The sequence below is a fragment of the Anser cygnoides genome, chromosome 1, assembly GCF_040182565.1.
Source record: "Anser cygnoides isolate HZ-2024a breed goose chromosome 1, Taihu_goose_T2T_genome, whole genome shotgun sequence".
Taxonomy (NCBI): domain Eukaryota; kingdom Metazoa; phylum Chordata; class Aves; order Anseriformes; family Anatidae; genus Anser; species Anser cygnoides.
The window spans coordinates 143,035,972-143,063,810 of NC_089873.1; the positions used below are offsets into that span (position 1 = coordinate 143,035,972).

The 27,839-nt window shown below is 44.6% G+C and overlaps 2 protein-coding genes across 4 annotated transcripts in view; one reads left to right on the plus strand and one right to left on the minus strand.

The window, feature by feature from the left end:
- The first annotated feature begins 2,606 nt into the window (after positions 1-2,606).
- On the plus strand, positions 2,607-8,403 carry RPL31 (ribosomal protein L31). Its single transcript, XM_066984258.1, has 5 exons — positions 2,607-2,713; positions 3,275-3,391; positions 4,768-4,893; positions 7,693-7,805; positions 8,331-8,403. Exons 2-5 carry the CDS (start codon positions 3,285-3,287, stop codon positions 8,360-8,362), a joined length of 378 nt encoding a protein of 125 aa, XP_066840359.1. The 5' UTR covers positions 2,607-2,713; positions 3,275-3,284; the 3' UTR covers positions 8,363-8,403.
- A 437-nt stretch (positions 8,404-8,840) lies between these two features.
- The window catches only part of TBC1D8 (TBC1 domain family member 8), a 48,495-nt gene continuing 29,496 nt past the window's right edge, over positions 8,841-27,839 (minus strand). For 2 of the 3 annotated variants that reach the window (XM_066984203.1, XM_066984217.1), the window contains exons 6-20: positions 27,523-27,730; positions 26,131-26,325; positions 24,758-24,940; positions 24,175-24,343; positions 23,083-23,297; positions 22,110-22,227; positions 16,598-16,883; positions 15,960-16,089; positions 15,544-15,642; positions 14,919-14,987; positions 13,294-13,534; positions 11,973-12,038; positions 11,265-11,354; positions 11,001-11,101; positions 8,841-9,823 (exon numbers count right to left, since the gene is read on the minus strand). In XM_066984203.1, coding sequence (XP_066840304.1) covers positions 9,365-9,823; positions 11,001-11,101; positions 11,265-11,354; positions 11,973-12,038; positions 13,294-13,534; positions 14,919-14,987; positions 15,544-15,642; positions 15,960-16,089; positions 16,598-16,883; positions 22,110-22,227; positions 23,083-23,297; positions 24,175-24,343; positions 24,758-24,940; positions 26,131-26,325; positions 27,523-27,730 — 2,629 coding nt within the window. In that variant the 3' untranslated portion in view covers positions 8,841-9,364. The remainder of the gene's footprint in view (positions 9,824-11,000; positions 11,102-11,264; positions 11,355-11,972; positions 12,039-13,293; positions 13,535-14,918; positions 14,988-15,543; positions 15,643-15,959; positions 16,090-16,597; positions 16,884-22,109; positions 22,228-23,082; positions 23,298-24,174; positions 24,344-24,757; positions 24,941-26,130; positions 26,326-27,522; positions 27,731-27,839) is intronic. The other variant, XM_066984210.1, reaches the window with a different exon arrangement.

Here is a 27,839-nt window from a genome sequence, read left to right on the forward strand (position 1 = left end):
TTTCATTATAACATTTAGGATTGAATTTTCCTTTGGGGGGAAAAAAAAAGAAATGCACTTTTCGCTTTTTTTGTATGTTTTCTGTTGATATGTTTCTAAGAAAGATTTTATGTAATTATTAAATAAAAAGTAGTGTATTGTACAGCTGTTGTAATAATGACCTATTTCTATATAAAATAAAATTATATGGAATTATGTGGAAATTATTTTGTATATGAAATATCAACTCATTTCACAAGTATAAAGATTGTGCTTGTGCTTTTTTGTGAGTGGATATTTTGTAATAAACTAATGAATTAGAAATGTTTCTGTGAAGGGTACTACTGTTTCATGCTATATACGACTCAAACTATTATTTTTTTCCATATAATGATGGACAGTGTCTTTATTTGTAGAATAAAATAAAATAGCCAAAAGGCTTTATTGCAGGACTTGCACACATTTTCCTGTGGCTGTTCAACTACGTGATTCACCTTAGATTTTATAGTATGAGCTACAGCTTTGCAAGATGTTTGGCAACCAATTAACTAGAAACAAATATTATCCTACGGGATCTGTGATATGGCATAGGCGATGAGAATGATAGCTTAGGAAATTAAATAAGCTGCTAATGCAGACAGCTCATTTCTTATTCCCTTAAAACTCTGATGGTCTTAGGCAGCTCTGTACTTCCAACCAGTCAGTTTTGGACTGGGACAAACATAGGGCACAACAGACAGTTCAGAGTGGTTTGACCCAACGTATACCAGGGCTTTGACCTGTGTTCACAAAGCAGTAGCTTCACAGCTTAAAGACATCGCTGTCCTGAGTTTTCTGATACTCCTCTGCTGGATTTGCTAACATGCCCCCACCACAGAGAGCCAAGTTCCCACTTTGGCATCTTTGTGCAGACACTTTTTCACGTTAAATTCAAACTGACTGCTACTAAATGGAGGAGCCAATGTACAGGTCTGCTTTCCCTCTGCTGACTCTCTGGCAGAAGCAGCAACATCCAACAGAGAACAAGGTGGATAACCAGGTAACGTGTTCATCCGTCACAGCAAGATTGAAGGGATGGCTTCCAGAAGCCCCTCAGGGCATCCTGCAGCTGCCTGAGACAGCCTAACCTTGAAGAGAGTGCAAACCGTGCTGTTCTTCTCACAATTCTGTACCAAGGATCATGTCACAGCACTGGTTTCCATGTCATAGAGGAACAACGGAGATAATTGGGCTGGGAGCTGGAAATGATGGAAGTAAACTTTCAGAAAAACAAAAAAGGTTCACTTCAGAAAACTGAGTTCTGAAAAAACATCTAAAAAAAAAGCTAAAAATCTCCCAGAGAAAACCTGCTGGTAAAATGACCCTGGTGCTTTCACAGTAAGGCTGACTGGTAACACTGATTGGTACACAGGTATTTCAGTCCATACAGTCCTTTTATTTTATTGAAGAAAGATGAGGGGATCAAGTATCTGGTCTCTAAGAAAGCGTTTCTGCCAGTAGCTTTAGGCAGCTGTCTTAGATACACGAGTTAGCAGGCTCGTCTTTAAGTTCTTACATTCGGTGAAGCAAGAGTGACCCCTCCAGATGAAGATTAAAGAGCTAAACCCTAAGGTGCTCTCACTTGATGTCTGAAGGAAATTCTCTCTTCCATTAACTATAGGCAAACCTTAGCACAGACACATCAGCTTAGTAGAGGCTAATTTCACAAATGCTGTCCACTTCTGTACAGACTTAGTTCAGGAAAGGGGAAGGGAAATCTGTCCATTTGTCCATGCAGGCAAGAGATGACAAAGGCACCCGAGCACCTCAGAAGAAATACCCACAGCAGTAAAACTTTGTGGGTCCCCATTACTATGATCGTGGAACCATTAGGGTTGGAAAGGACCTCCAAGATCATCTGGTCCAACCACCCCCCTACCACCAATGTCACCACCAAACCATGTCCCTAAGCACCACGTCCAACCTCTCCTTGAACACCCCCAGGGACGGTGACCCCACCACCTCCCTGGGCAACCCGTCCCAGCGCCTGACTGCTCTTTCTGTGAAGAAATGACGGAGGTCACAAGAAGAGAAAACCCCTTGGAGAAATCGTTTTATTCCCGGGGATGCTTGTGATACACCTGCATCTCTCCTGATTTTCAGTGGCTATGTCCAAAACAAGCTTAGCCTTGGGGCAAACACTTTTCTAAAGACAGCAGTACTGTAAGTAGTTATGAGGGAGAAGCTGTAAATATGGGGGGGGGGGGGGAGGAGGGTCTTCCACTACCACGTTTTAGTATGTTGTGTGTAAGGATTTGGTGCACTTGTGAGGGCAGATTTAGCTCAGTGTCGAGTTTTTCGTGCTCTGCCTCACTTCTCTGCACCCTTATTCCAGGTTCGGGTGACTGCGCTCGCTCCCCACAGCGCGCACACAGCCTGTCAGCACAGTTTCGCACCCAGGGCTGCCGTGACACCTCCTTTATCACACCACAGCACGGCCCCGGCCCCTGCCAGAGGAACCAGCAGGCGGCAGGAGCCGGGCAAGCGCCCTGAGGCGCCTCACAGGGCACCAACGGCCGCGCCACGCCGCGCGCCCCCGCGGTGCCACGCGCGCCCCCGCTCCCCAAGGCGCGCACCCGCACCCCCCCCCCGCCCTTCCTTTAGCGCCTGCGCAGTGAGCGCCTGCCGCCACCCGGAAGTGCCCGTGGCTCCCAGGCTGCCCTGCGCCATCCTTTCCGGCCCGCGCCCGGGCAGGGTAAGCGGCGCCGCGGGGCCGCCCGCCGCCATCCGCCGCCATCCGCCGCCATCGTCCCGTCGCGGGGGCAGCCCCAGGGCCGGGACGGTGCCGGGGGCGGCCCTGGGCGCGGGGCGGGCCGGGGCTCCCAGCGGGGAGGCGGGGGCCGCCCGCATCGGGCCTGCGGGGAGATGGGGGGGGGGGTGCGGCCTAGCGCCGGGCTGAGGGAGCCCCGCCGGGTGCGGGGGGAGGCGGCGGGATCTGAGGGGGGCTCCCGGGCACCGGCGTGTCCTGGCGGGCAGCCCGAAGGGTTTGGGAGGGCTGGGGCAGGAAGATGGGGGGCTCAGGGCGACGGGAAGGGGCTGGGGAGCCTCGGGGGGAGGGGGTCGCAGGCCTGTCACGGAGATAGGAAATGGGCTGTGGGGCTGGGGAGGTGCTGCTTAAACTGTGAATGCGATGAAACTCTGCGACCCCATCCGGGATAATTTACCGAGTGTGGGAGCTGTGTGTGACAGCAAGGAGCAGGGGAGTGCGGGAGGGATCGTGGCGTGTTTGACGTGTTTCTGCGCGGCTGCTTTTCAGCGTTGCTGAAATGGCTCCTGCGAAGAAAGGTGGCGAGAAGAAGAAGGGACGGTCTGCCATCAACGAGGTGGTAACCAGGGAGTACACCATCAACATTCACAAGCGGATCCATGGCGTGTAAGTTCTTGGGTTTTATCCGTGAAATAAAGTGGCGTTTGGGAGTGGGTTCGGTGGGTTTTAAACTGCAGAGGACTGGATTTCCTGGCCTTAATTTGCAGGTAGAGCTATTTATTTCTGCATCCAAGTTGTCATTCTTTCCCAGCTGAAGTTTAAAATTCAGCCCATTATAGTAAGTTTTAGAAATTAAGTGCTGTTGTAATCAAATACTTGGATTTGTGCTTAACACGGGATTGTGTGAGGTGAACAATACTTGCTGGGTTTTGTGTGCATTTGTGTAGGTGAGAGGAACTGACCTGACAACACGCTGAGTCTTGTACAGCCACGTAGCAGCAGCACAGTGCTTGAGAGGAGTTGTGAGAAACTGCCTTGCCCTTTGATTCTCTTAACGTGTGTATGGTGAAGTCACGTGGAAGAAAACTATACCCAAGTCAAACCAGTTTGAAATTGCTGAAATTAACTTAGAGCAGGAGAGAAGTGAGACAGCGGACTGTTATAAAACCGTGGGTGAGGATGGGAGGCAGTGGTACCCTGACTGCTCATCATGCTAATCGTAATGCTGATGTTCCTGTCCTCAGGCCCTCCTGTGTTGGGGAAGCATGAGATACTAAGGGGTGGAATACTTTTTATGTGTAATCCATATCTCACGTGCAATTACCCAGCCCTGGTTAATATCAAGTAAATACCAAGAGTTGTTTCTAAGTAATGCTGAGTATAGCCCACTGTGGGGCCTGAGGCCCCGATGACCCTAGTCATGTGTACAGCAAAACAGTCGCAGCGCAGCTCTGACCTTCCGCGTCACTGTCAGTCTCACAGAATGTGGCAGTTACAATATGCAGGAGACGAGCCGTGGTTGTGATACAGCTCTAGTGGGGCTTCTGGTGCGGTCCTTATGTGAAGAAAATAAACGTCAAATCCCATTTAACAGAAACTGTTCCTGGGAATAGCATCGGTTTTATTTTTGTGCTGTATATTTCTGTGATGATAAAGTTACTTCAAGTTTGTATGACCATTGCCGTGCTGCTGTTTTTTCTAGGCCTTTTAGTTACAGTCTCTGTGAAAGCTCTGATCTCTTCAGTAGTTGTGCAAGAAGCGATAGTGTGAACATTTTAGAAATGAGACTTAAGATCTGGGTGGTCTTGCAGCTGCAAAATTTTACTGAGCTCATTCTGTGTAGATGTGCGTGGCTTCTGTTAGGCATAGACCTGGAGGTGAGCAGCTACCTAAAGGTCTGGTCACGCTGTGATGCGGCGGAGGTTGCTGAACAAAATGACTGAATGGTATGTTCAGAGAATATCAGTGTTTGACTGCTGCAACGAGTGTCCAGTGCTGACAGATCCCTGAAGTTCACTAAATGGCTCTCCTGTTTGTCCTAGGGGTTTCAAGAAGCGAGCACCGCGTGCTCTCAAGGAAATCCGCAAATTTGCAATGAAAGAAATGGGTACTCCTGACGTTCGCATCGACACCAGGTTGAATAAGGCAGTCTGGGCTAAAGGAATAAGGTACGTCTCGGCGGCTTTCTGCCTTGGGTGAGGGAGGACTTCAAGGGGTAGACAGATCTGTAGCCTGTGCGTGCGTTTTCTTTGCAAATGCTTCCTTTCTTACAGGGCGTGTGCTAAGCTAAGCTTATACTCACCTCTGTGCTCTGGTCAGCTCCCTTGGTGACCTTGTAGCAAAGCTTCAGTAAATTCTGGAGTTGAAAGACCTTCACTCTGCTTCTAGTGAGAAACCAAAGGGAGAAGGAATGTGGGTTTTGCACCAAAAAAAAAAAAGGATTGGAGGTATTGTAGTACTGCAGTATACCAATCCAATCCTAATGGCAGCAGGTAGGTTTTAGAAACTTGGTGATAGCTGCAGTCCCAGGCCGGGTACCTGGGACCTGTGAGGTGCCCGAACAGAGTTAGGTTTGGAAGCGTGGTGAGTTGGCAGATGCTGTGCAAGGAAATAACGAGGTGTGTGTTAAATAGGGCCGTTAACCTTGTTTTGAAAGCGCAAATGATGAGGTGCTTGGGGACCAAAATAGGACAGCTTTGGTTGATTTGCTGCCACAGAGGCAGCTGATGCGGGAGTTGATGTGACGTGTTAAGGTGGCCCAAAGGCTTTTATGAAAAGACGGGGAGGGGTGGGACCTCTTACACCATAGTACAAGGCTACGTGCCAGGGATTCCTACTGTAAGTGATGAACTGAGCACCCACAGGCCCTCGTTTTAAACCGCATCTTCTAGGAAATAGAAGCCTAGGTCTGGCCTGTGCCATATGCACAGTCCTAACCTGGGGCTGTGCGCCTTGGCCAACCCTTCCATCAAAAACAGAGCGGGAAGACGGGCCCAAATCGGGTTGCTGTGCTCTGTCCCTGCTGTGAAGCTGTTCTGGTTCGTACGCAGAGGAGTCACAGTTGAGCCAGGCGACAGCATGATCAGATGCTCAGCAGTGAGGCAGCTACCTAGGGCTTCTGTGCACTAGCTTGTGGGAGCGCGTTCTGTGGAGCAGGAAGTCGCCACACCTGTCTTCCCACTGTGAGTTGAACTGCAATTTTCACTCGTCCGGAATTGCTGAGGTATGCAAAGCAGAACATGCTCCTCTGGGAGGGTCAGGAGAGGCCAAAATCACAGTGTCAGCCAGCGTGGTGGTCAGGGATCCAAGCGAAGTTGTGAGAAATGCTTTCGGCTTCAGAAGGGGGTGAATTGAAGCAAGTTCCTGAGTCTTAGTGTATGGATAAAAACGCTCTGTGCTAGATCTGATTTAGTAAGTGTGCTCTGAGAAGGTACGGCAAGGAGGAATTTCCTTCTGAAGTTGTGTGAGATACTCGGAGCAAGACTAGTCCAAAGCCCTGAGTTCATCTGAGGTAGGAGGTTACTCTAGAAACAGTGCAGACAAGTTACTTGGTGCCTGCCCTCAGCATCACGTTTTGTGCAGTATTAGGGGAGGACGTGAGGCAGTGACTTCGTGTCACAAAACCATCTCAGCAGTTCAGTTGTGGTTCCGTGGCTGTTGTGAGGAAGAAATGTTGATCAGTTGTATGCCCATAAATAAGACCTTGGTTGAGCTGTAATGTTTACTAAAATTGCACCCTGACTTGTGGCATACAGGCTGGGCAGTACTCTGACTCTTGACAGGGCACACAGGCTTTCAGGATAGTTGTGGGGTTATTTTTTCCCCTCCCTATTCTCTGTTGAGGAAAGAATGCCGGGCACAGGCACAGACAGGAGCCGAGTGGCTGAGGAGCAGCTCAGCAGAAAGGGACCTGGGGGTGCTGGTGGCAGCAGGCTCAGCACGAGCCAGCAGCGTGCCCTGGCAGCCAGAGGGCAAACCCCATTTTGGGGTGCATTAAGCACAGCACAGCCAGCTGGTCAGAAGAGGTGGTTCTCCTCCTGGATTTAGTGTTGGTGCAGCCTCACCTTGAGCATTGTGTGCAGTTCTGGGCTCCACAATATAAAAAGGACACTAAGGTACTTGGAAGTGGAGGGCAGCAAAGCGGGTAGAAGGGCTGGAAGGCATGTGATGTGAGGAGGCTGAGGACACCTGGGCTGTCCAGCCTGGAGAAAGGAGGCCGAGAGGTGACCTCAGTGCTCTCTGCAGTGTCCTGAGGAGCGGAAGCGCAGAGGGAGGTGCCAGTCTCTGCTCCCTGGGCACCAGTGACAGGACACACGGGAATGGCACAGAGCCGTGCTGGGGGGGGTCAGGCTGGGCATTGGGAAAGATTTCTTTCCCGTGAGGGTGGTCAAACACTGGAAAAGGCTTCCTGGAGAGGTGGTTGATGCCCCATGCCTGTCAGTGTTCAAGAGGCATTTGGATGACGCCCTCCAGCCCTGAAGTGGTCGGGTAGTTGGACTCGGTGCTCTCTGAAGGTCCCTTCCGACTGAGCTGTTCTGTTCAGCTAACGCATGCTTGTTAGTAACAGCTGCTTGCTGATCACACTCACGCTGTGCCCCACGATCAGATCATCTTCACGGTGTATCTCCTGGATCAGTAGTAGACTGATGGTGCACTCCTGACTCCACGCACCCACTATGTTGTGGATTCGTCTAACTCAAGGCTCGGTTAACTCTTACCTGCTCACTTGAAAACAAAGAAGAAAGCTGCTCTGAGGCAAGCAGTTCAAACTGCAAGGCACAGGCTTTCATTCTTGTTATGGTGCTGAGACAAACAGAATTGACTCATCACTGTCTTTTCACAAATAAGTGAAGCTTAAGAAATCAGCGAAGTTTGTGGCCATGGAGCAAAGTCCTTTTTTCTTCCCTATTAACTAAAAAAAAAATCAGTACATAATTTATTGAAAACTAATGTCATCTTTGTTTTAGGAACGTTCCTTACCGCATCCGTGTGCGTTTGTCCAGAAAACGCAACGAGGATGAAGATTCCCCAAACAAGCTGTACACACTGGTTACCTACGTACCAGTCACAACATTCAAAGGTAACGTTGCGTGCTCTTTCTCCGCACCGTGTTGTAGTGAGCAGCTAGTGGAGTGGGACAGCTCCTCCTGCAGTACAAGACCGGGATGAAAAGCGTGCAGAAGGGGCCAAACGGCTGGCTTAACTTGCTCTGCTGTAGAGAACAGGACTGCTAGCTAGCCTGATCAGCATTACAACCCAAATAGAGAATTTAGTGAACTAATAGAAACACGTAAATTCTGAGAGAATAAAAAACACCGACCGTAGTTGTTAGGGTGGTTTAAGGTTTGTGTTTTCCTACGTGAAGTCCACCTGATGTTGGAAGCTCAAGCTGGTTGAGCCTTTCTGCTTGTCAGCTGTGAAAAGTATCCTGTTTGCAAAATAATTTAAGATGAAACTTTCATTTGTGCCTATGCAGTTTGTTTTTCCAGAAATAGATCAGCAAACTAGCTTTGAAACTGTAGGGGGAGTTCTCTTGGGAAGACTTGCATATACATAAAGGGGATTGTCCTGGGAATGGATAATGATGCAATTTCTTGTTCTGCAGGCCTACAGACAGTCAACGTGGATGAAAATTAAACTCATTTTAGTTACAATAAAACGATAAAAAGAAAGTTTAAGTCTTTTGTGTGTGTGTTGTCTGGTCTCTTCAAGCTCTCATTCATAAAGCATTGAATTGAACAGGTGTCAGGCTCTTCAAACACCTTACTTCACTGGGGCGTGTACATAATGGTGTGATTCTATTTTTTTTTTAATAACACTAGAATTCAACATGTGAATGTAATGTGGAAGATAAATGTGTGGGTGGCAGAGTCCTAGTGTTTTGTTCCTGGGGGAATAAAGAGCCGTCACACTGGTATTTTAACAGTACTTTGTGTATGTAACCTCTCAGGATAAAGTCTGGGGCTGGTCCCCTGCTGGTCTTCCAGACAGAACAGGAGGCTTCTCCCAAACACGGCTGCGCCACACTGAGCCACAGGGTCTCAGGGAACTCGTCTAATGAGGAGGGACTGAAGGCACTCACCTGCCATAAACCAAGAAGTACTGCCACTGCAAGTCTAGTACAAAAAGGGTTTATTGAAAAGTGCATGTTTTCACAGACCAACATCAGAAGCACAGTCCATGTACACTTAACATGTCAGCAAGACATACAAATTGGAATAGACTCAAATATATTAAAATAGTTTCAATTACCAGCATTGAAACGGTTTTCAGTATTAGTGCAAAAAAGGCAACCCAAACAAACTGCAGACAGTAGCTGAGAATTTTTTACCCCATTTTTTTCTTTTTTTTAAAAAAAAAAAAAAAAGATGACGAGCCAGCCTCTGCTGTACTCCCAGTACGGAAGAGGACTTCAGTGTCTTCACGCTGTAGACAGATGTTTCCTTTTACATTCAAAACAAGAACATAATAAATCAATGGCACAAAACAACTTGTACACTCTTTAGCTTTTAAAGCTATTAAACTGAAAACCACAGACCAACAAATTGTTTATCAAAAGTCCACTGCTAACTGAAAGCCTTTTACAGTATGTGCTTTGGCATAATGTCAGTGCATGTCGGTTTTTTGACAGGTTTGCTGCTACTGTGTGCTTAGTTTTGTCTGTTCGCCCCGTGACTGGCAGCTCATCCCGTTTGTTTTGAGACTGTATTGGTGTAGTTTTGCGTTCTCAAGTTTTGGTTTCAGTTCTAAGGGCTTTTCAAAGAAATTAACTAACGACTGTTCGGTCAAGAGGGATGCTAAAATATGTTCAAAAGAGACAGTCCAGTCCCCTTCGGTTACCGGTGACGACTGAGAGTCTTTGTGAGGGGTCTTCACAGTGTCAGTAAACACGGCGTCCTGATCTGCGGCCGCGGCCTCGGGCTGCAGGTCCTCAGTGAACTCATCCGATCCGCTCCCCAGGCTGATGCTCCTTTGTCCTACCTCGCCAATCTGCAGTAACAGCGTGGTCACGGTGGCAATGGCTTGATACAAGTCGTTCTCCTCTGGGGCTTCGTGGAACATGCTGTACAGGGTTTTGCAGAACTGAATGAATTCCCTCTGTAAAGGATGAGAAGCTAGAATCAAAACTGCTGAGCAGCCACGCTGCGGGTGACCGTAGGAGGCAGGAGAGGGCACAGTACTGCAAAGGAATCCGGAATACTCTGTGCGGACTTGCTCGTTTTTAACTTCTGCTTGCTTTAAAAAAAAAATCCTAGCAAAGGGATTTCAATTTCCACTGATGCTAGGAAGTATCTGTACTGCAAATCAAAAGGGGGACCAGGACAGAAAAGTATTGTGCTCCCTCGATCAGAACAGGCAATAAGGACATCACAAATGATCAAAGGCAAATGAGGGGATGCAAACTGGTGGAAAAACAGTGCTTGTTACACAGGATCACAACCAAAGTAACACCTGTAGGCCTGCAAGCAACTTCCCTTCTGCTATTTCTCTCCATCTCTAACCAGCTCTTTTTTTTTTTTTCTAATAATAAAATGCAGGCTCCTTCCCCTGCTCACACATCACAGATGCTTATCAGGCCATGAGCTGATATTTTAATATCCTGTTAGGATAACTGTCAGCCCGGAAGTTTCACACAAAAATAGGTTAATTCAAGCTGGAAGAGCCCTCAGGAAGTTCAATCAAATGATGCCTTCGTGCGAGATGAGGGGGCCCTGCTGAGCTCATGAAAGGCCGAGTACATGCCACCCATTTAAAACTGTTTAGCAGCGCCATCACAGAAGGAGCTCCAGGTACGGTCTCATCTTTGTACGGCCATACACATGTTTTCCTAATAGAGGCCCCCCCTTCCCCCAGTAGATTTCCATATACCAGCACCTGACGTTGGCAAGTCTCAGCTGGCGATGAATCAACCAGGTTACCCCGTTCGGTAGGGAGGAGGTGAGGAAGAACAGAACAGCAGTACGCATTGTCAGGAATTCTTGGAGACTGAGGAGGGCTTTTTGCCAGCCCGCTACACTGCAGGTGAGGGTGGGTCTGAAACTCTTCTATTCACCAGGCAGCCCGAGGAGAGGAAGCTGCTAGGAAGGTGGCTGAGTTTTTAAACGAGATGCCTTCTCCCTGGATCAGAGTAAGCAAATCCTAGATATCTAAAGGACTGAATCGAAACTTGGGCTTAAGTTACGCTTAATCAGGATGAGTTCAACTGCTGTATTTAGTTCACTTGTGAATGCTCTCCACTTCTTTAATAGCAGACCACAGCCTCCAGTATACATACCTGGCTCATTTTTGGCAATTCTTTTTCAGTTTTAGTATCCTTTTCTTTGGCGAGATCCTTCAGCATCTGTTTCAACTGCTTTTGGTAATCTACTGCATCACCTTTTACAGAGTAGACAGAAAAAGGAGAACTAGTTTTCAAGCCGTTGCAGTAAATCAATATTTCAAAACAAAAACCAGAGAGCGAAGATAATGGAGCAGGGTTACCAAATGGACAGTTGGTTATCTCATTATGCACACGGGTTAGAGAACCATTTCCACGTACCGTTTGCTTTTCCAATGACTAGTGGTCTCGAAGTTGACAGCAAAGGATTCTTCAGTGGTGACTGGCTGTCTCTTTCATTTTCGGTGAGAGCTAGCCAAAAATTGAGAAGTGTACTGATTCTTCAAATGCTGCACAATGGCTATTTATGCTTTTAACATTTACATACTTGAAGAAAGCTAAATAATAGGGCAAAGATGTTCTTAAGCAGTTACTTCATTAAATCATAATATAAAATTATCTTAATGTAAGTAAGGCTGGTGCTGCAGGGAGAGAGTAGGACGTTTGCCAAGAATGGCATATTTAATTTAAAACTTTGCACAGAGAAAGTACCACGAAGTTTTGTCACCTAATCAAAAGTGGATCAGGATGTGATAAGGACATTTTTAGTGTAAACAGAGTATAACCATGCAAAAATATTTTATCCCAGTTCATATTTTGCCTAGAAGTAACCAGAGAATTGTCTACAAAATATGTCAGGATGCAGCAGATGTGAGCCTTAGCATCGTGTATCTATAAATTCCACCAAAAAAGGTTTTAACTGAAGTCGTTTTTGAAATGCAGCAAGCGTAATTACAAATGCAAATCCTATCTATACTCCCAGCTGAAGGAAGCAGAACAGGGTTCTTCATTAAGCAGCCTATTCCCAAAAGCTTTAAGCAAGAGTTTTTGGAGGAAACTGAGGTATTCATTCCCTTTCAAATTTCTTACCAGGCGGGATATGGAGCTTGTATAGTAACTTTATCTTCTCATTCATTTCTCCATTATACATGACATCTGCAAGAAAAAAAAAAAGAAGAAAAAAAAAAAGAACAATAAGGAAGTGGACTAGAGCATTTATTTTCACAGCTTAAAATAAATCAGCCATCTCTAAGCACAAAAGATAATTGTTTGCACGGACAATGTAAGAAAACATATGGCCAGTATATTACTTTGAAATATTTTAAGTTGTGCCTGTTAATGAGGAACAGCAGGTGACAGCCATCTGTTTTGTTCTTTGTTCTTGTAAGATAGACTGGGAGTACCACAAACCCTGTGGAACTTCATCATCGTTTAAAAATATCAAGGAGAACGGTAGGGAATCTAACAAAGACTGTTTGTTGCCACAGATAAACAGGAACATGAAAGGGGAGAGACAGAAAACTCGTTTCCTTGGGGGCCATCAGATTCTAAGTGTTTCTCCCCTTCGGCCCTTACTGCTGATCTATATAGAAAAAGCCCCGAAGAGATAACTGCTTCACGTAGAATACAGCTAATATTTTCAGTGACCAGTAGAAATGAGATTCTAAACTTTCAAAGGGACTGAAAAACTGTGAAAACTTTTTTTTTAATTGAAAGAATATGAGAACTAAAATCGCATAATACAATATAGGTTGGTTTGGTTAACATCAAAAAAAAAATAGCTTAAGTGGCAAGAATATGGATTTACTCAATTTATTGAAGCTCTTGACTATTGAATCATTTTTTTCAGTTGGCGTCAGGCAACAGTTGAGATGCAGCACTATTCTTCAGCCAGATTTTGGGATGGAAAGCCTCATCTCATTAGCACAGCTGGTGGCCTCAAGCACCACGCTCAGTCCTTTCTGGTCAGATTTTATTTGTTCTGCTTATTGTTAACATGAGGCAAGCAGCGATCTTACATAATCTTATATAAGAAAAAAGTAAGTCTTGAGGAAGCAATTACAGATAATATACTGCAATTTCAAAGGTATACCGAATGCAGCAATCTGGCAGAGAGCATTTCCTAGCTTTCCACACAGCTCCACGTATGATTTTAATTCCTAGAATATTTTCAACAAAATTCCTATTACATATTTTAATACAATATTGAATCATGACCTTCGGTTGTCTTTTAAATCTAATTACTTCATGTGATTGGAACACTAAATATTAAGAAAGGTGACTGGTTAGGAGACTGACACATCCAAGAAAAACACCCGTCTGCATCCTCTTGTGCCAGTTATGTGCCATCTGTGTCTCACCCCGTGCCACCCCACCCCTGCCCACCTTCCCCCGTGTGTGAGAGCGATACCTAAGCAGCTGGCGAGCCCCTTGAACTCGATCAGACGGTCCAAGTTCTCATCCAGGAGCCGGAACGTCCTCTTGGCGAGGACATCAGTGTGCTCCCCACACGTCCAGGGCGAGACGAGCTTGTAAAGGTTCGTGAACTGCTGGGCATCAATCCGGTACTGCTCAGCGTACGGCCTGCTGGGGTCGTGTCGCTCGACGACGGGGCTCGTCGTGTCCCAGTAACATCTGATGAGATGTTCCCTCTAGGAGAAATCAAAGGCGGGAGAGAGGAATTGCAGTCTGCGGTATCAAAAGAGCACGACTGGCAGAAAAAGGCATTCACATCAAAGTGTGCTGGAAATACTCAAAATTCTCTTTGTGTGTGGCGTTATGATGATACTGAGACTGTTCCTGTGAGGAAAAGCAAAGTATGAATCTTTAATTAGGCTATCCAAGGGCTCTCATCATTTCCAATGGATAATTAATCAACTTGAAGAGAAACTGGACAGATTCTTGGAAGAAATTTACTGCTGCTGACACTCTGTTAGCCACATCTGGCCCATGATGTCTCTAACCATCCAAAGGTACAGGGGACCATAGAAAATTCAGGCTGTTACTTATGCCTGACCTGCTCATTTATTCTCTCCCAGACCTCTCTGCCTGGATACTGTTCCTATTAAGTCTTCCCCTAGAGACACGCTGATGCAGAACGAAGGGTCCTAACAGAACGAGCTGCCCCAGGGGAACAAAGGAGATAACGAAATAAGGAACCACAAAGAAACCAAGTAAGAAACGGGAAGGAGTGCAAGCAAGTCGGAGATCAAAAACAGCAGCAAGGAACAGGAGGGAAGCACTACAGAGCAAGCTCCAGCAGCATCCTCTTGCGACCACTAATGGATTGAGGATACAGCTGCTCTTATCCACAATGCTACATGGCACTAAGCATATACCACAATAATATTCTCAGTGCCCAGTATTTATGGATGAACAATACACCTCAGAAATGTCCATTAGAGGTCATAATTGCATACTTGGAGCTCTAAATCAAGTATATCTGCACAATCTTAGATGTCCCTGTCTCCAAATAACTTTTACAACAGCTCTTTCAAATACCATCCTGACACAGAGGAACTGAAACAGAGGCTGCTTTTGATGTAAAAAAATAAAACTATTAGAAAACTGGGAACAGACAGCGAAGACATAAGTTTCTGTTTGTTTTTTTTTGTTTTTTTTTTTCCCATGGAAAACAGAGAGTCTTACCTTTAAAGAGCATTAAGAGAGCAGGACTACAGAGCTCCCAGTGAGAATATCTACATATTAAGTCTAGTCTGCATGTGGAAATTACCAGAACCTAATTTCTCATGGACCATTACCTAGCAGCAAGTTAGAAAAGAAATTCTGAAGTAGTTCTCCTTTGAATGATCAGGACGTTAATACATCTCTTTAACAACTGGACAACCACAGAAAAGACGAAACGACAAGGTTCAGCTTCAGATCTCATCCAAATAATACACCCGGGCAGACAGAGGACCTCTCCCAGAAGTCCCAGACACAACATCTGAGATGGTGCCACTAAGTGAAGGCTGCAGGTTATACCCAGAAGCTTCACTCAAGTACCTTCATCCCCTACTTTTCAGGTACACCAACCTTGAACAAGTCATACAATTCCTCTAGATCTTCGGGAAGAATTGAAACATCTGGGATGACAACTCGGAGCTTAAAATAAAAAAGAAAAAAAATGCATTAGTCATAATGCTTGCTACTGTCATCACTGACATGGACAAGCACATGAACCCTCCCAGTGATGGTACTTATGTGGTACAACTGAAAACTGGAGTATTGAAAAATCTTTTCAATTTTTCCTCCTTCAGGTTCACTGGTTGGACAAATCCGTGAAAAGAGAAATCCCTCAAGGGCTATTAGAAACAAAGACAGGAAGTCCCTAAGCTGCAGGTCACAGGAGGCCGGGGAAGCATCACATCAGGATCGCTCTGTTCTTGCTCTCTTCCCTGGGCATCTGCCTATGGCCACTGGCACTAGGGTAGACTATCCTGCAGTTGTTCTTTATGTTATAGCCACCCCTGAAAATAACACATGTGGCTGCAGAACAAAAACATCAGCATCCCAGAAAGGAGCTTCCTTCAGAGTCAGTAATGAGCCTTCCATTTTTCATGATTTGACACCTTTAAAAAAAATGAAAGCTGGCTGCCTTACGGCAATGAGAGTGAGGGGAGATGTTACACTACCTCAGCCTAAACAACATTTTACTCACCACATTTTGCTTGGTTGTATCTTCGTGGCTTTGCAGAACACGAATTCTGTGTTTGTAGCGCATGTGCTCTATCTGTTCCACAGAGTGGTCTCCAAATTTCTAGAACAGAGGAACAGAAGTTTATATTTTATAGTACATTACTATCTTTGTATTTCCAATAAAGTGTATTTCCAGTAGATTGGAAATGCAACTTTTAGTGTCGTGACTCCATAAAGATCCCATGGATTAAAGCATATTCAGTCTCTGAGCTGTCCATTTAGGTAGTTATACTACACTCAGCCCTGTGCATTTAAGCACTTATTCAAGGAATCTCTAAAGATACGTATTAACTGTCAAAACATCCATGTTGAGTTTAAACCTTTTTCTTTTTTAAAATTATGACTCAACTGACCAGTAGACACCAAGCTGTATTTTACCTCGTAGGAATCATGAATTAGGTTTGCGATTTCAGTCACTGGAGTGGCTTCCTGATCATCGCTGAAAAATGCATGGTGATTACCAATAGGTGGCAGAGGGCTCTCCTCATTTTTAACGTGCTCTAAAAACCTACAGGGAACAAATACAAGCAATACGGATTACTCTGCACTATTCTTTTCTCAGTATAACTAAATAAGTCCTATGGGTCAGACTTAAAAAATAAATTTGTTTTTAGGCTGCTACACTTTTCAGAAATGCCTTCAATATTACTCATCCTAGGAACTGCAAATCTGCCAAATGAACAAATGCTGCCCAAGGAAGAAAACTGTCTCCTTGAAGTCTGGAGCAGGAAGCTCGTCACTCTAAGGAAGACACTAAGAGCAACAGTATAGATTGCACGCTGACGCAGTCCACGCATGTCTCGGCACCGCCAGGAAATTTCACAGGACACGGATTTGTCAAATTTACAAAGCCCATTGTTTAAGGCAGACACTGCGAAAGCAGCAGGAGCAAGTTAACACGGAGGGTACTGCCTGTGCCTCCAGTTGTTATGACAACGGCACCTAAACGCCTTTGTTTTACAGCAGAATGATCTGCGAGGTAAGCGAAGCTCCCGCAACCAGATGCGTGACAGTACCTGCTCAGAATCATCAGGGCCTGCCCGTCATCCTTGCTGTTACACAAGTCCACCGCGTTGGCTTCGAGTATGGCCAAGCCTAGCTGGAAGATGGCTTTGATCCCATCATAGAAAAAGCAGTCGACGACATTCACAGCACTTTCCAGAGGCATGATGCTCAGAAAAAGGGTGAGGAACCACGAAAGAGAAATGGAAGCTAATGTAGTCAGATCCTTCATATGTTCAGCCAGTTCTGGAAGCTGCTCTTTTATAAGCTCTTCGAACACCGACTGGTCTACCTGAGCACCTGCAAGTCATAAAAAACAGTATTAACCAGGACCACTGCAGGCAAAATTATTCTTTAAAGTTAATGATCGCTGTCAACTATCGACTGCAAGGCTTCTTTGAAATTTAAACTGACAAGATATGCACGCACCTACAATGAAAAATCCCATTATCTTCCTGCTGTGATCTCAGCCCCAACCCTTAAGTTTGTAATCCTTACTAAACAACTTTCTGCAAGAAGACCATGTTGGTTCTGCTAAGTGCCTTTAGGGTGCAATAAAATAGTAATAGCAGCAGCTGTTGTTTTTGGCTAAAAGAGCACATAATAGTTAAGTGATAGCAAAAGCAATCTTAAAGCATTTTACTGTTCAACTTGGGAACTATGCAATGACAATAAAGCAGCATATATTCCTCTCCAGTGTATGTACTCAAGCAAGCAGGCAGCAGCGCTTTCATTCCAGGTAACAAAATATAAAAGATGGCTACATATACTAAGCAAGAAGAAAAATATTTACACATATATACGTGTGCATATATATATATATTTATATACAAAAATATACACAAATATTTACACATATGTAAGTGTAAAGATACTTTTTTTTTTATAAGACAAGCTTTCTGCAATGCCCAGATAACATCTTTCCTAACCATCCCAACCAGTCTTTCCAAAGGAAGCAGATTAGGGCCCTGTTCCTTCTGTTTCCGCTATTAGATCAGGTACAGTCCTACAAGTGCCAAGTACTGAGGGACAATCACGTCCCTCGTCCTGCTGGCCACACCATTTCTGATGCTGGCCCAGATGCCATTGGCCTTCTTGGCCACCCAAGCACGGTGCTGGCTCGTGTTCAGCCGGCTGTTGACCAGCACCCCCAGGTCCTTCTCTGCCAAACAACTTTCCAGTCACTCTTCCCCAAGCCTATCCACCTGCATGGGGTTGTTGTGACCCAGGTACAGTAGCCAGCATTTAACCTTGTTGAATGCCGTAGAGCTGGATGTGGCCCATCAATCCAACCCATCCTGATCCCTCTGCAGAGCTTTCCTACTTTCAAGCAGATGCAGGAAGATATAGTTTCATATCATTCACGTAGCCTACGTCTACAAACCAGATCTGACACATCAAGAATCACACAAAATACTGAGTTGGAAGGGACCCAGAAGGATCATTGAGCCCAAATCCTGGCTCCACACAGGACCACCCAAAAACCAGACCATGTGTCTGAGAGCGGTGTCCAAAGGCTCCTTGAACTCTAGGAGCTCAGTGCCGTGACCACTGCCCCGGGGAGCCTGTCCCAGTGCCCGACCACCCTCTGGGTGCAGAACCTTTCCCTAACCCCCAGCCTGACCCTCTCCTGTCCCAGCCCCATGCCGTTCCCTCGGGTCCTGTCGCCGTCCCCAGAGAGCAGAGCTCAGCGCCTGCCCCTCCGCTCCCCTCGTGAGGGAGCTGCAGGCCGCCATGAGGCCTCCCCTCGGCCTGCTCTGCTCTGGGCTGAACAAACCAAGGGACCTCAGCCACTCCTCATATGTCTTCCCCTCCAGACCCTTCACCGTCTTCATAGCCCTCCTTTGGACACTCTCTAACAGTTTTATATCTTTCTTATACTGTGGCACCCAAAACCGCACACAGTACTTGAGGTGAGATCTCACCAGCAGAGCAGAGCAGGACAACCACATCCCTCAGCCAGCTAGCAATGCTGCGCCTGATGCACCCCAGGTTACACACCCCAGGAGCTTTAACCAAAGATGCTACAAGTTAAAAGCGTTCCTGAATACAAAATTTCGATTATTCTATCATTCCTTTCAAGTTATTACAGGTAGTTAGTTGTTCTTTCTCATAGTCTGTATTCTATGGACTATGCTAATACTGGGAGACAACTTCATTGGCCTTGATCCTGATACATATGTATCCCTAGCTCTCCAAACTTCTGCTATCCAAAGGCAGAAAAGATCCTGGGCAAACTGTGGCAGAGAGCCAGCATCTTTTGGTTTTGAATCCAAATCATGAAAAAACAGTTCTCTGCCTTAGAACTTTTCACATTAAGCCACAAAAAGCTTCTGCCAGTCAGTGAACAAACATTTCAATACCACAAATCGAAAATAAGTACCCAGGGACATGCAAAGAGCTTTTACGAAACACATCAAGCACGCTTTGAAGGGACAGCCTCCTCACATCAGATGATCATGAATAAGAAGGATGAAGAAAACAGAAGAGAAAACAGACTGCGGTTACTCAACGGAGTGCACTTGTTTTGCTTTAACAAGCTATTTTTATATTTTTTTTAATTTTAACAATTTAATAGCCATAGCTAACAGATGAAAAAAAGCTACAGCAGATTTTAGCAGTGTTTGAAGGAATCTAGAGACAGATAGGCAGACACATAGAAAGATCATTCCAGCCTCAGCATGGAAGAGACTGACAAAAGCAGACATTTAAAGGGAATAGGCACTGCTAACCAGATCTTTTGCAGAATATCACATTATAATTAAATGTTGACATTGTACATGAAAGTCAAGCAGGTGTATTCAAAGTTACTTTTATGCCCACCTTTTCATTAGGCTCCCAGAAACCATGATATCTGAGCAACTGAATCTCTAGTGTATTGAATCATGAAACCATAGTAAGGTAGGAAAATACCAGGGTATCCATTCAAAAAATGATGACCCAAGGTGCGAACTAAATGACTTCTCCATGACTGAAAAGGCAAATCAGAGAAATGAAGTGAGGTTTTCACTGTTTTAAAAATCATAATAGCAACATGATGACAATCTAAAAGATAAAGTGGAGTAAGATGGCCTGCTGGTTCATGGAGAGGATGGAAAAGTCTTGGTAACATGAGAAACAGGTATGTATGACTCTTGCCTCCACTCTTGACTCAAGTAAAACTTGATTCTATCTTGCAGCTATCTGCTTATAATTTCCTCCATGCACTGCAGAAGGGACAAGGACTGAGAGAATTCCTGAAGTATGAGATAATGGGTACCAATCCTGCCTGTTTGCAAGCAGTGAAATGATGAAAATGCTTGTTAAAAGGTAACAGTCACAGCTGGCAAAACCAAAGGAGGGAGATGGTCACATGATAAAAAGGTTGAGTAGGACTGAATTGCCTAAGTTTTGAAAGCAAACATTAAAAAAAAAATTAAAATGATATGGAATGTCATAAAGAAAAGGTCCAAGAAAAGATTGAGCTATGGAGGGCTGGAATAACCAAGGTCATTAATTCAGTAGCTGTTCTGCCTGTACAAATGACTGACTCACACTTGAAGAGGAAAAGCACAGTGACGGGTACCAAGGTCAGAGATTACCGAAGTTATAGAGAGATCAAAATCTGGACAACATTTTTGGCAGCATGGATAAAGAGGAAAAGTTGGGTCTTGGAAGTGTTATGCAGGAAAAAACAAGACAAAGTTTAGACAAGAGCTGGTTGGAAATCAAAAAAAGAAAGTTAAATGAAATGTGAAGCCAAAAATACTAACTCAAGCAACAGGAACCAGAGGAGGCAGGGTGGGGAAGATCAGTTAGCGCTGATTTGGCCACACTAAGGTCTAGGGTAAATCAACGCTGCAGAAATAATTACTCAACAAAGCAACCACGCTGCAAAACTGCACGGCTGCTGTTCTACTAGGGGAAGAATAGGAGGTTCTGAGCTGCCCCCTGGTCCTTTGCTCAGCAGTATTTCTTTTAGGGTATGGCACTACTTGTCCTTTTGTGTGGGTGCAGAGGACAGGAAAACAGAAAGGCTGTACAACCAAGACTATCAGCCCTCACACAGCATAGTCTGTAGCCATAGTGAGTAATGGGCAAGAGAAAAAAACAAAGTTAAGTGCAACTCAAGGTAGCATTATGGTCGTCCGTGTGGGACCATTCAAGTTTATTTGGGTACAAAGAATTCTACTTTACAGGCAATTGCCCAGCAAGCACTGAAGGTATCAGGAAGTCAAGACAGGCCCTAGGCTGATGATATCTAGGAATGCAGAAGGACAGATAAAGCTGTGTGGTGGTTTTTTTTTTTTTCAAATCAAGAAAAGATGCACAAACATGGAAGTAAGTCATCAAGATGGCAGTTCAAAATCATGCTTGGAGGCAAGAACTAAAGTCCTGACAAGTGGGAGAGTTACAGTACCTGATCCACTAGTTGAAAATGCCAATGACATTCAGAACACCACAAAGCACCCTAAGCATCCAGCTGACTTTGGAATAATTCTGCTTTAACTTACCTTATCTGCCAGTTCTGTGACAGACAGTGACTGTGCTGTGGCATAGCACCAGGAAGTATTACAAAGCCCATCCTCCAAGAAAACTATTAGAAATCTCCCCAGACATCTCCTCCTGCTCCCCAGGAAGCACCGGAGTGCCCACACCATCTCTAGCTCCCAGAATCACTACTGCCAGGACCTTCCTCCTATCCCCACCTCCTCACAAGAGACCAGATTCCTCTCTGCTACAGCAGTGGCATAACGGCAACCACTAACTAAAAAATAAGGTTAGCACTGAAGAGGGAGAAGCCATCAGACATTTCTGTAAGAGGAGGAAGTAAAGTGACTGCAAAGAACAAATGCTTTTTTCTTGTATGCCTACCTGCAATTATTGTGTCAAACAGTTCAGCCTCTCTTTCTGTGCATGAGGCAGGCAGTTGCAAGTTACATGAATATTTTCACAAGTCTTAAAAATAGCTGCGTTGCAAAGAAGCAAAAATATGCCACATTCAGTACAAGGCATGCACTGCAGAGGCACTGGGGTTATTTATTAACACTGCATCTCACGTTCAGAGATCTAATATGGCTTTGTAACACCACTCATTAGAAAGAGCCATTTTAGATGCGAGTCTATAATTACTCTAGTGGCCAGGCAATGCAGACACATCAGCTCAGAAATAGCCCAGCAGATCTCTCCTAAGCCCGTCCGAAACAAGCTAGAGTCTCTAATATCAAACACTCCTAACCAAGACACACAAGCTCATCTATTTTTACCTAACAGGCAGAAATGCTACCTCCTTCTGACCAACAGGAAGAAAATAACAAACTATAAAAGTTGAGCATATGTTTATAGTTCTTGCAGTTCAAACCTTTTGAACCAGAAATAACAGACTGGAACCACTGCCGTCTGCACAGCATGCAAGCAGATGGACCACTTTGCCCGTGGCTTCTGGACCTCAGAAGAACTGTGAGCACTTACTCGTCCCAGTGCCATGCAGCTGCCCCTTCCCAGTGCAGCATGTTAGCAAGAAGAGTGGGAGAGATATCAGCTCACCTATCACCCGGTGGTTGAAGTAGTCTGGCAGCATTCGCTCACACACAGCAACCAGCAGCCAGAAGGCTTCTTCCTCTTTGGCATATAGCAGTAACACGGAGGTCAAAATGTTCATTGACTTACGAGGGCAAAGAAGAAAATTGGGATTTATTAGCAACAGCAAAACCTACTGACAAAAGATAAACGACAGCTATTTTAAAATTAAAAAGTAGCCTAACATGATTTAAACGACTGACAAAAACAGCAAGGGAAAGGTAATAGTGAATGCATAATTGTAACCCTAGAAAGACACAAAGGCATAACAAGTTTTTCAAGCTTACATATGCTGCTTTTCATAAGAGCAATATGAAACAACTGAGAAAATCGCAGTACTGGATTTGCCCAGATGCAAAGTAGGTAACTGACAGTGCAAGATGTTTTGGGGCTGCTTTTTCCCCTCCCTTGTTTTTGTATGTCAAAAAAAGATAGGGGATCAGGAACTTTTGTGAACTTAATCATAGTTCAGAGAGCTGCACAGAATGCAAAAATATTAATTTAGGTGACAGCTGGGTAAAGTACTTCATAATTTGTCATCAGTTTAGGAGGAAAAGTGCAGAACTTCATTAAACTTCTGTCCCAGTGTTCTACATGAATCTTGTCTATGCAGGCCAGCTCCCTTTGCACTGTCTCCAAGTATTGCGCAAGTAACTCACCTTAGAAAAAGCAGAAGCAGCAGAAACATTTTTCCCTTCTCTAACTCTAAATGCAGTTTGCAGAACGCTGAGGGAGTACTTTTGTTAGGCCAGCATACTAATCTGCACGCTTGTTTTTCAAAGTAAACCACATTTAATACTCAAAGTTATGCATTTTCTGTGACTAAAAGACATTAATTATCAAAACCACTGTTAAATAAACTCCCAAGAGGGCAATAAAACTGAGAAAGCAGAAAGAAGGAAAAAAAAAAGGCATCATTATCCCACTAGGAGCTTTTCACCTGGCAGTATCCAATTTTGGGGTTCCTGTGCGCGTACGCAGTCAGCACCCTTCTGAGCGCCGCTATCCCCGTCTCGCTCTGGAAGGCCGGGTGTTCAGGCAGCGAGCGGTGGAGGTCGCGCTCGATCTCCTCCGTCGCCATACAACACTTGCCCATGGAGGCCTCCACTAAATGTACGTAGTAACCAGGATGGGAGGCGAGATCCGTCACAGCGTCTAAAGTAAGAGAGGAAGAGGAAGATGGATTAAGACAACTTTAAACAGCGTTGTGAGAATTGCTGCTCAAAAGGTTGCCAGAAAAATGTTTTTCCCCAAGGTCCATGAATTCAGTGAATCTCCAGACCTAAAAGAAATAACGTCCCAGCAGAATACATGTCTTGAAAACCCAAACAAATATTTGCAAAGCCTATGTGATGCAACAGAATTCAAAACACCTTAATACTGACATTGACCAGAAAAAATCCCCAGGAGAAAGTCCTACTGGGAAAGATGTGCTCAGCACCATGCACACCCTCCAAAGTGAAAAAAAAACGACAGGAAGGACTACATTTTACAAATGTTTGAACATGTCATATGCCAGATTAAGGACTAAACTCGAGATCATATTGTAGGAACTTTCTGACTCTGCCAGATCTATGGACAAAATGAGCTGTTTTCTTCCATCTTTAGTTCTATTATTCCTGCCAGCATTCAACATGAAGCAGAAGCAGAACCGCCGACTTTAAGATGTCATTATTTTGCAGTAATTTGATTTGAGTAGGCTTAAATCAATATTTATGCTACAATCTAATTGTTCCTTGAAGAAGAACATCATTTTATGAAAACATGACGTTAATTTTAAATTACACAGATGAAGCAGATGTTATTTAAATTTTTCTGCACACCATGTCATCATACCCTGAGACAAAATTCTTACCAATCTACCTAGGTACTTACTTTACCTATTTCAGTACCCGATCAGCTGTCCTTTATAAGCACTGTGATAGGCCCCGTGCAAAAGACATTTAATTGCCATTGGGAGATTTCATGCCTAAACATCTTGCCATGTTCAGAATCAGATAAGGCTAGAGCCAGAGTTTCTAAGAGTGCCCACCTGAAAAGAGCAGCCAGAGTTTGCCTCTTAAGGATTCGGGGATTCCCATAGCAACAAGTTTTCTGATCTTCTCTGTGCGAAACATGCACACTGTTCTGCCATATTCTACAAAATGGTCATTCCACAGACTCTCTTTGATTTGCTCCCTAGACTGCGAACAAGAAGGTATCTTTTAAAAGAAGAAATCACGTACATGTGAGAACTTGTAAACAGAAAGGTCTTACATGTTAGAAATTTTGCAAGATATTTCCATTACCAATGGACACGGGAAGTGTGCTTTATGAAGTAAAACTTTCCCTATTTTGCATATGTGATTCACCACACAGGGAAGAGCAGAACGGATCAGACAGGGAGAAAAATTATAAATATTCACCAGAAAGGAATGAAGGGATGGAGAAGAAAAAACTCCAAGCAAATTGAAAAGCAGCTATTCCCTATTTAGTGCACATGTAACTTCTCTAGCTGATATGGAGTTCACTATACTACTGTTACCTGTTTCAATGTCACCACAGTATTTTTCCTTTTTTTTTTTTAAAGAAATAAAGAAAAAACCCTCCTACAACTTTCCCCAAATTTTACATACCTTTCCAAAATCAAGGCCTGCCATTCCCGACTGATGAAAGTCTGATCTCAGTGCTTCTGCATTGAGCATGTAACTGCTCTCCTTGTCGCATTCGCTTCTGTCCTTGCTTTGCGCAGCCTCTGTGCCCGGACCCTCAGGCTCACAGTCCCCGAGCACACAGGTGGATGCGAACTCAGGAGTGTTCTGCAATGCAGGACCAAGGAGGGCAAGAAATAAGAAAAGGTTAAGAACTGCCTCCCAAACAATATTCAAGACAAGTAGCAGCCTGCCTGCTGGGTTAACCTTTGCCTGTTGCATCAAAATCTTTTACACCTTTCAGGAGGAAAGGCCTTACTTTATTTGTATTATCTCACCATTCATTTATATGCCAGAAAAAGGGTTGTTACTTTAAAACAGAAATTGTTACAAAATTCTACATGTCCTTAGTAACAAGGTACCAATCTTCTACTTTGGTTAGGATTTGGAAAAAAAAAAAAAAAGAATCACAAATTAATTTAGGTTGGAGGTGACCATCTTTTTCAACTCCCTGCTCAAAGCAGGGCCACTCAGAGAAAGTTGCTGGAGTTCATGTCCAGTCAAGTTCAGAGCATCACCGTGGAAAGGGCACCCACAGCCTCTCTGAGCAGCTTGGTCCAGCTCCGCCCACCCTGAAGGGGAAATCTTTCTTTTTTTCTAATCAAGTCCCCATTTGCTAATGGGAGACAATGACTGGGTCCCCCTTACCTTCCCTCTTCCACACTGACCAAGCCCTGCTCCTCAACCTCGCCTCATAAAGCACGTGCTCCAGCCCCAGCCATCTTGTGGCCCTCCACTGCACTTACTCCAGTTTGCCATTTTTTATTCTCGGGGCAGTCAAAACTGGGCACAGTATTCAAGACCACCCTCATAACTGCTGAATAAAAGAGAACAGTAACATCCTTTGACCTGCTGTCTACCCTCCTGCTGGTACAACCCCAGAGACTGTCGGCCCTCTTCACTGTAAGAGGGCACTGCTGACCCTGATGCGAGGCCCGGTGTCCACCATGACACCCCGTAGCTTTGCTGACCAGCTGCTCTCTAGCCAGCCAGCCTCGGCCTCTCCTGTTGCACGGAGTTGCTCTGTCAGACTTCACGTTTGCTTTTGTTGAACTTCATGAAGTCTCTGTCAGCCCATTCCTCCAGATTGCTGAGGCCTACATGAAGGGCAGTCCTGTCCTCCAGCATAGCCACTGCTCCCCTCAGTTTGGTGCTGGCCCCAACTGCTCCCTCCACACCATTGCATTGGTCATTAAGGAAGGCATCAGACATCACCAGACCAAAACTGACCCCTGAGGAAGACCAATGGATAAACACAGTGCATTCATAACTGAAAAAAACCCACAGAAGTTCAGTACCTGCTTCTTATTCTGCAAGTTGTTACACTGTACTGGGTTGCTGGAGTTCACTTCTTTTAGCCTCTGGAGTAAGTTCTCCACCAGCGTATCCCGGTCCTTCAGCTCAATGAACTGAAAGGCAGTCTTACTCCTTATGCTAACAATGATGGGATTAGGAAGAAGACTTGTGTCCTCCATCTTCTCTATACTGATTACCTTTTCCAAAAACATGACAGAAAACACATTATGCATCACATTTACAGAAACGTCTCCGAAATTCTGCAGGTACACAATGCACAAAAATGGCATTCACTTGCATGCACGTTTTAAATGTGGTTATTCATATTGGCTTTGCTTGGTCAGACACATCCTGCCACCCAAAGTTTATGGTATCTTTACAAGCTCAAAGCAGGCAGCAAAACGTATCCCAGCTGTTTATGTTTTGATTTGCTTTGCTTTTATTTTGACTTTGCCACTCACTCAGGAGAGCAGATTGAGGGCAAAGATAGGAAATAGGAGTGATGATTAAAATCAGATTTAGAAAAGGGTCAACCTGACTTGGAGGGACTGAGCAGAACATTTACATTCACACTTTTGAAAACAGAAGAAAACAGTTGTTGTCTCTGATTACATATATAACAGTGCTCTCTTATTGTTTTCTATTTCTGTAACAGTGGAAGATAAGTTGCTACAGTTAGGATATATATCATTTGGATGTTACTCTGTTATTAGCTGAGGATGAAAGGAAGGCTTTAATTAAGAGATCATAACAGCCTTGTATCCACAGCAGATCAGGCAGGTGTTTACTGACAGCTCCCTTCTCCTCCTCTACTCCCACCATCTTCCCATGCATCCTCCCTTTGTTTAAATAAGTCTATAACTTCATGGAAATTTGGCAGCTGATCACTACCTCCAGAATATCCCCGTTTTCCTTCTGCCCTACAGGTTTACAAAGTACACACAGGTTTACTAGAGTCTGTCTGTGGAGGGAGAGCATCAACACTTAAAAGCATTGATCCCAGTCAAGGATGCTTTCATATTGCTAGATTGGATCTGAGCTGAAGTCTCCTTCAACATCGAGTTGGATGTATGCATTTGTGGAGCTGGGAGGGGAGCACTGCTGCAGTCTTGGATGGATCAGACTCTGGCCTTGCAGTGCTCTGTCCTGCTGCATTACCTGCCCATACTTCATTTTGAGGATCACGTCAACTCCCCCATATATATTTCTAGGAACTCATGCCACAATGAGTCCCAGAACAAACTTTAAACAATCCCATAGGCATCATATACGTAAGCATCCTACTCTTTTTCATCAAATGATAGTTTGCAGATGAATCAAGTGACATGACAGTGGATGCTTAAAGCAGAAGAAGGCAGATACAGACTTGAAATTAAACAAACAAGCAACTCTACCTCTCTAAGTGGGATGATAACATTGCAGCAGCCATTTTCTTTGCTGGCAAAACAGATATAACTGTCTGAAGTATACATTCTTCCTGCTGTGTGACAGCGACTAAATGGTGTCCAGAGAGAACAGTCTACAACTTCATGCAGCTTCTCCTTCCTGGGCAATCTGAAGAAGGCCCGAAAGAATTCATTTTGTGCTCTGGCTTCAAGATCCCTTAGGAAAAAACATCAAGAGCAAATCACAGGACCCTGAAAATCAAGGCACCAAGTGCAAGGTTCTTCTTTTTATTCTCACAGAGACCAAGGGATACAGAATAAAAGCA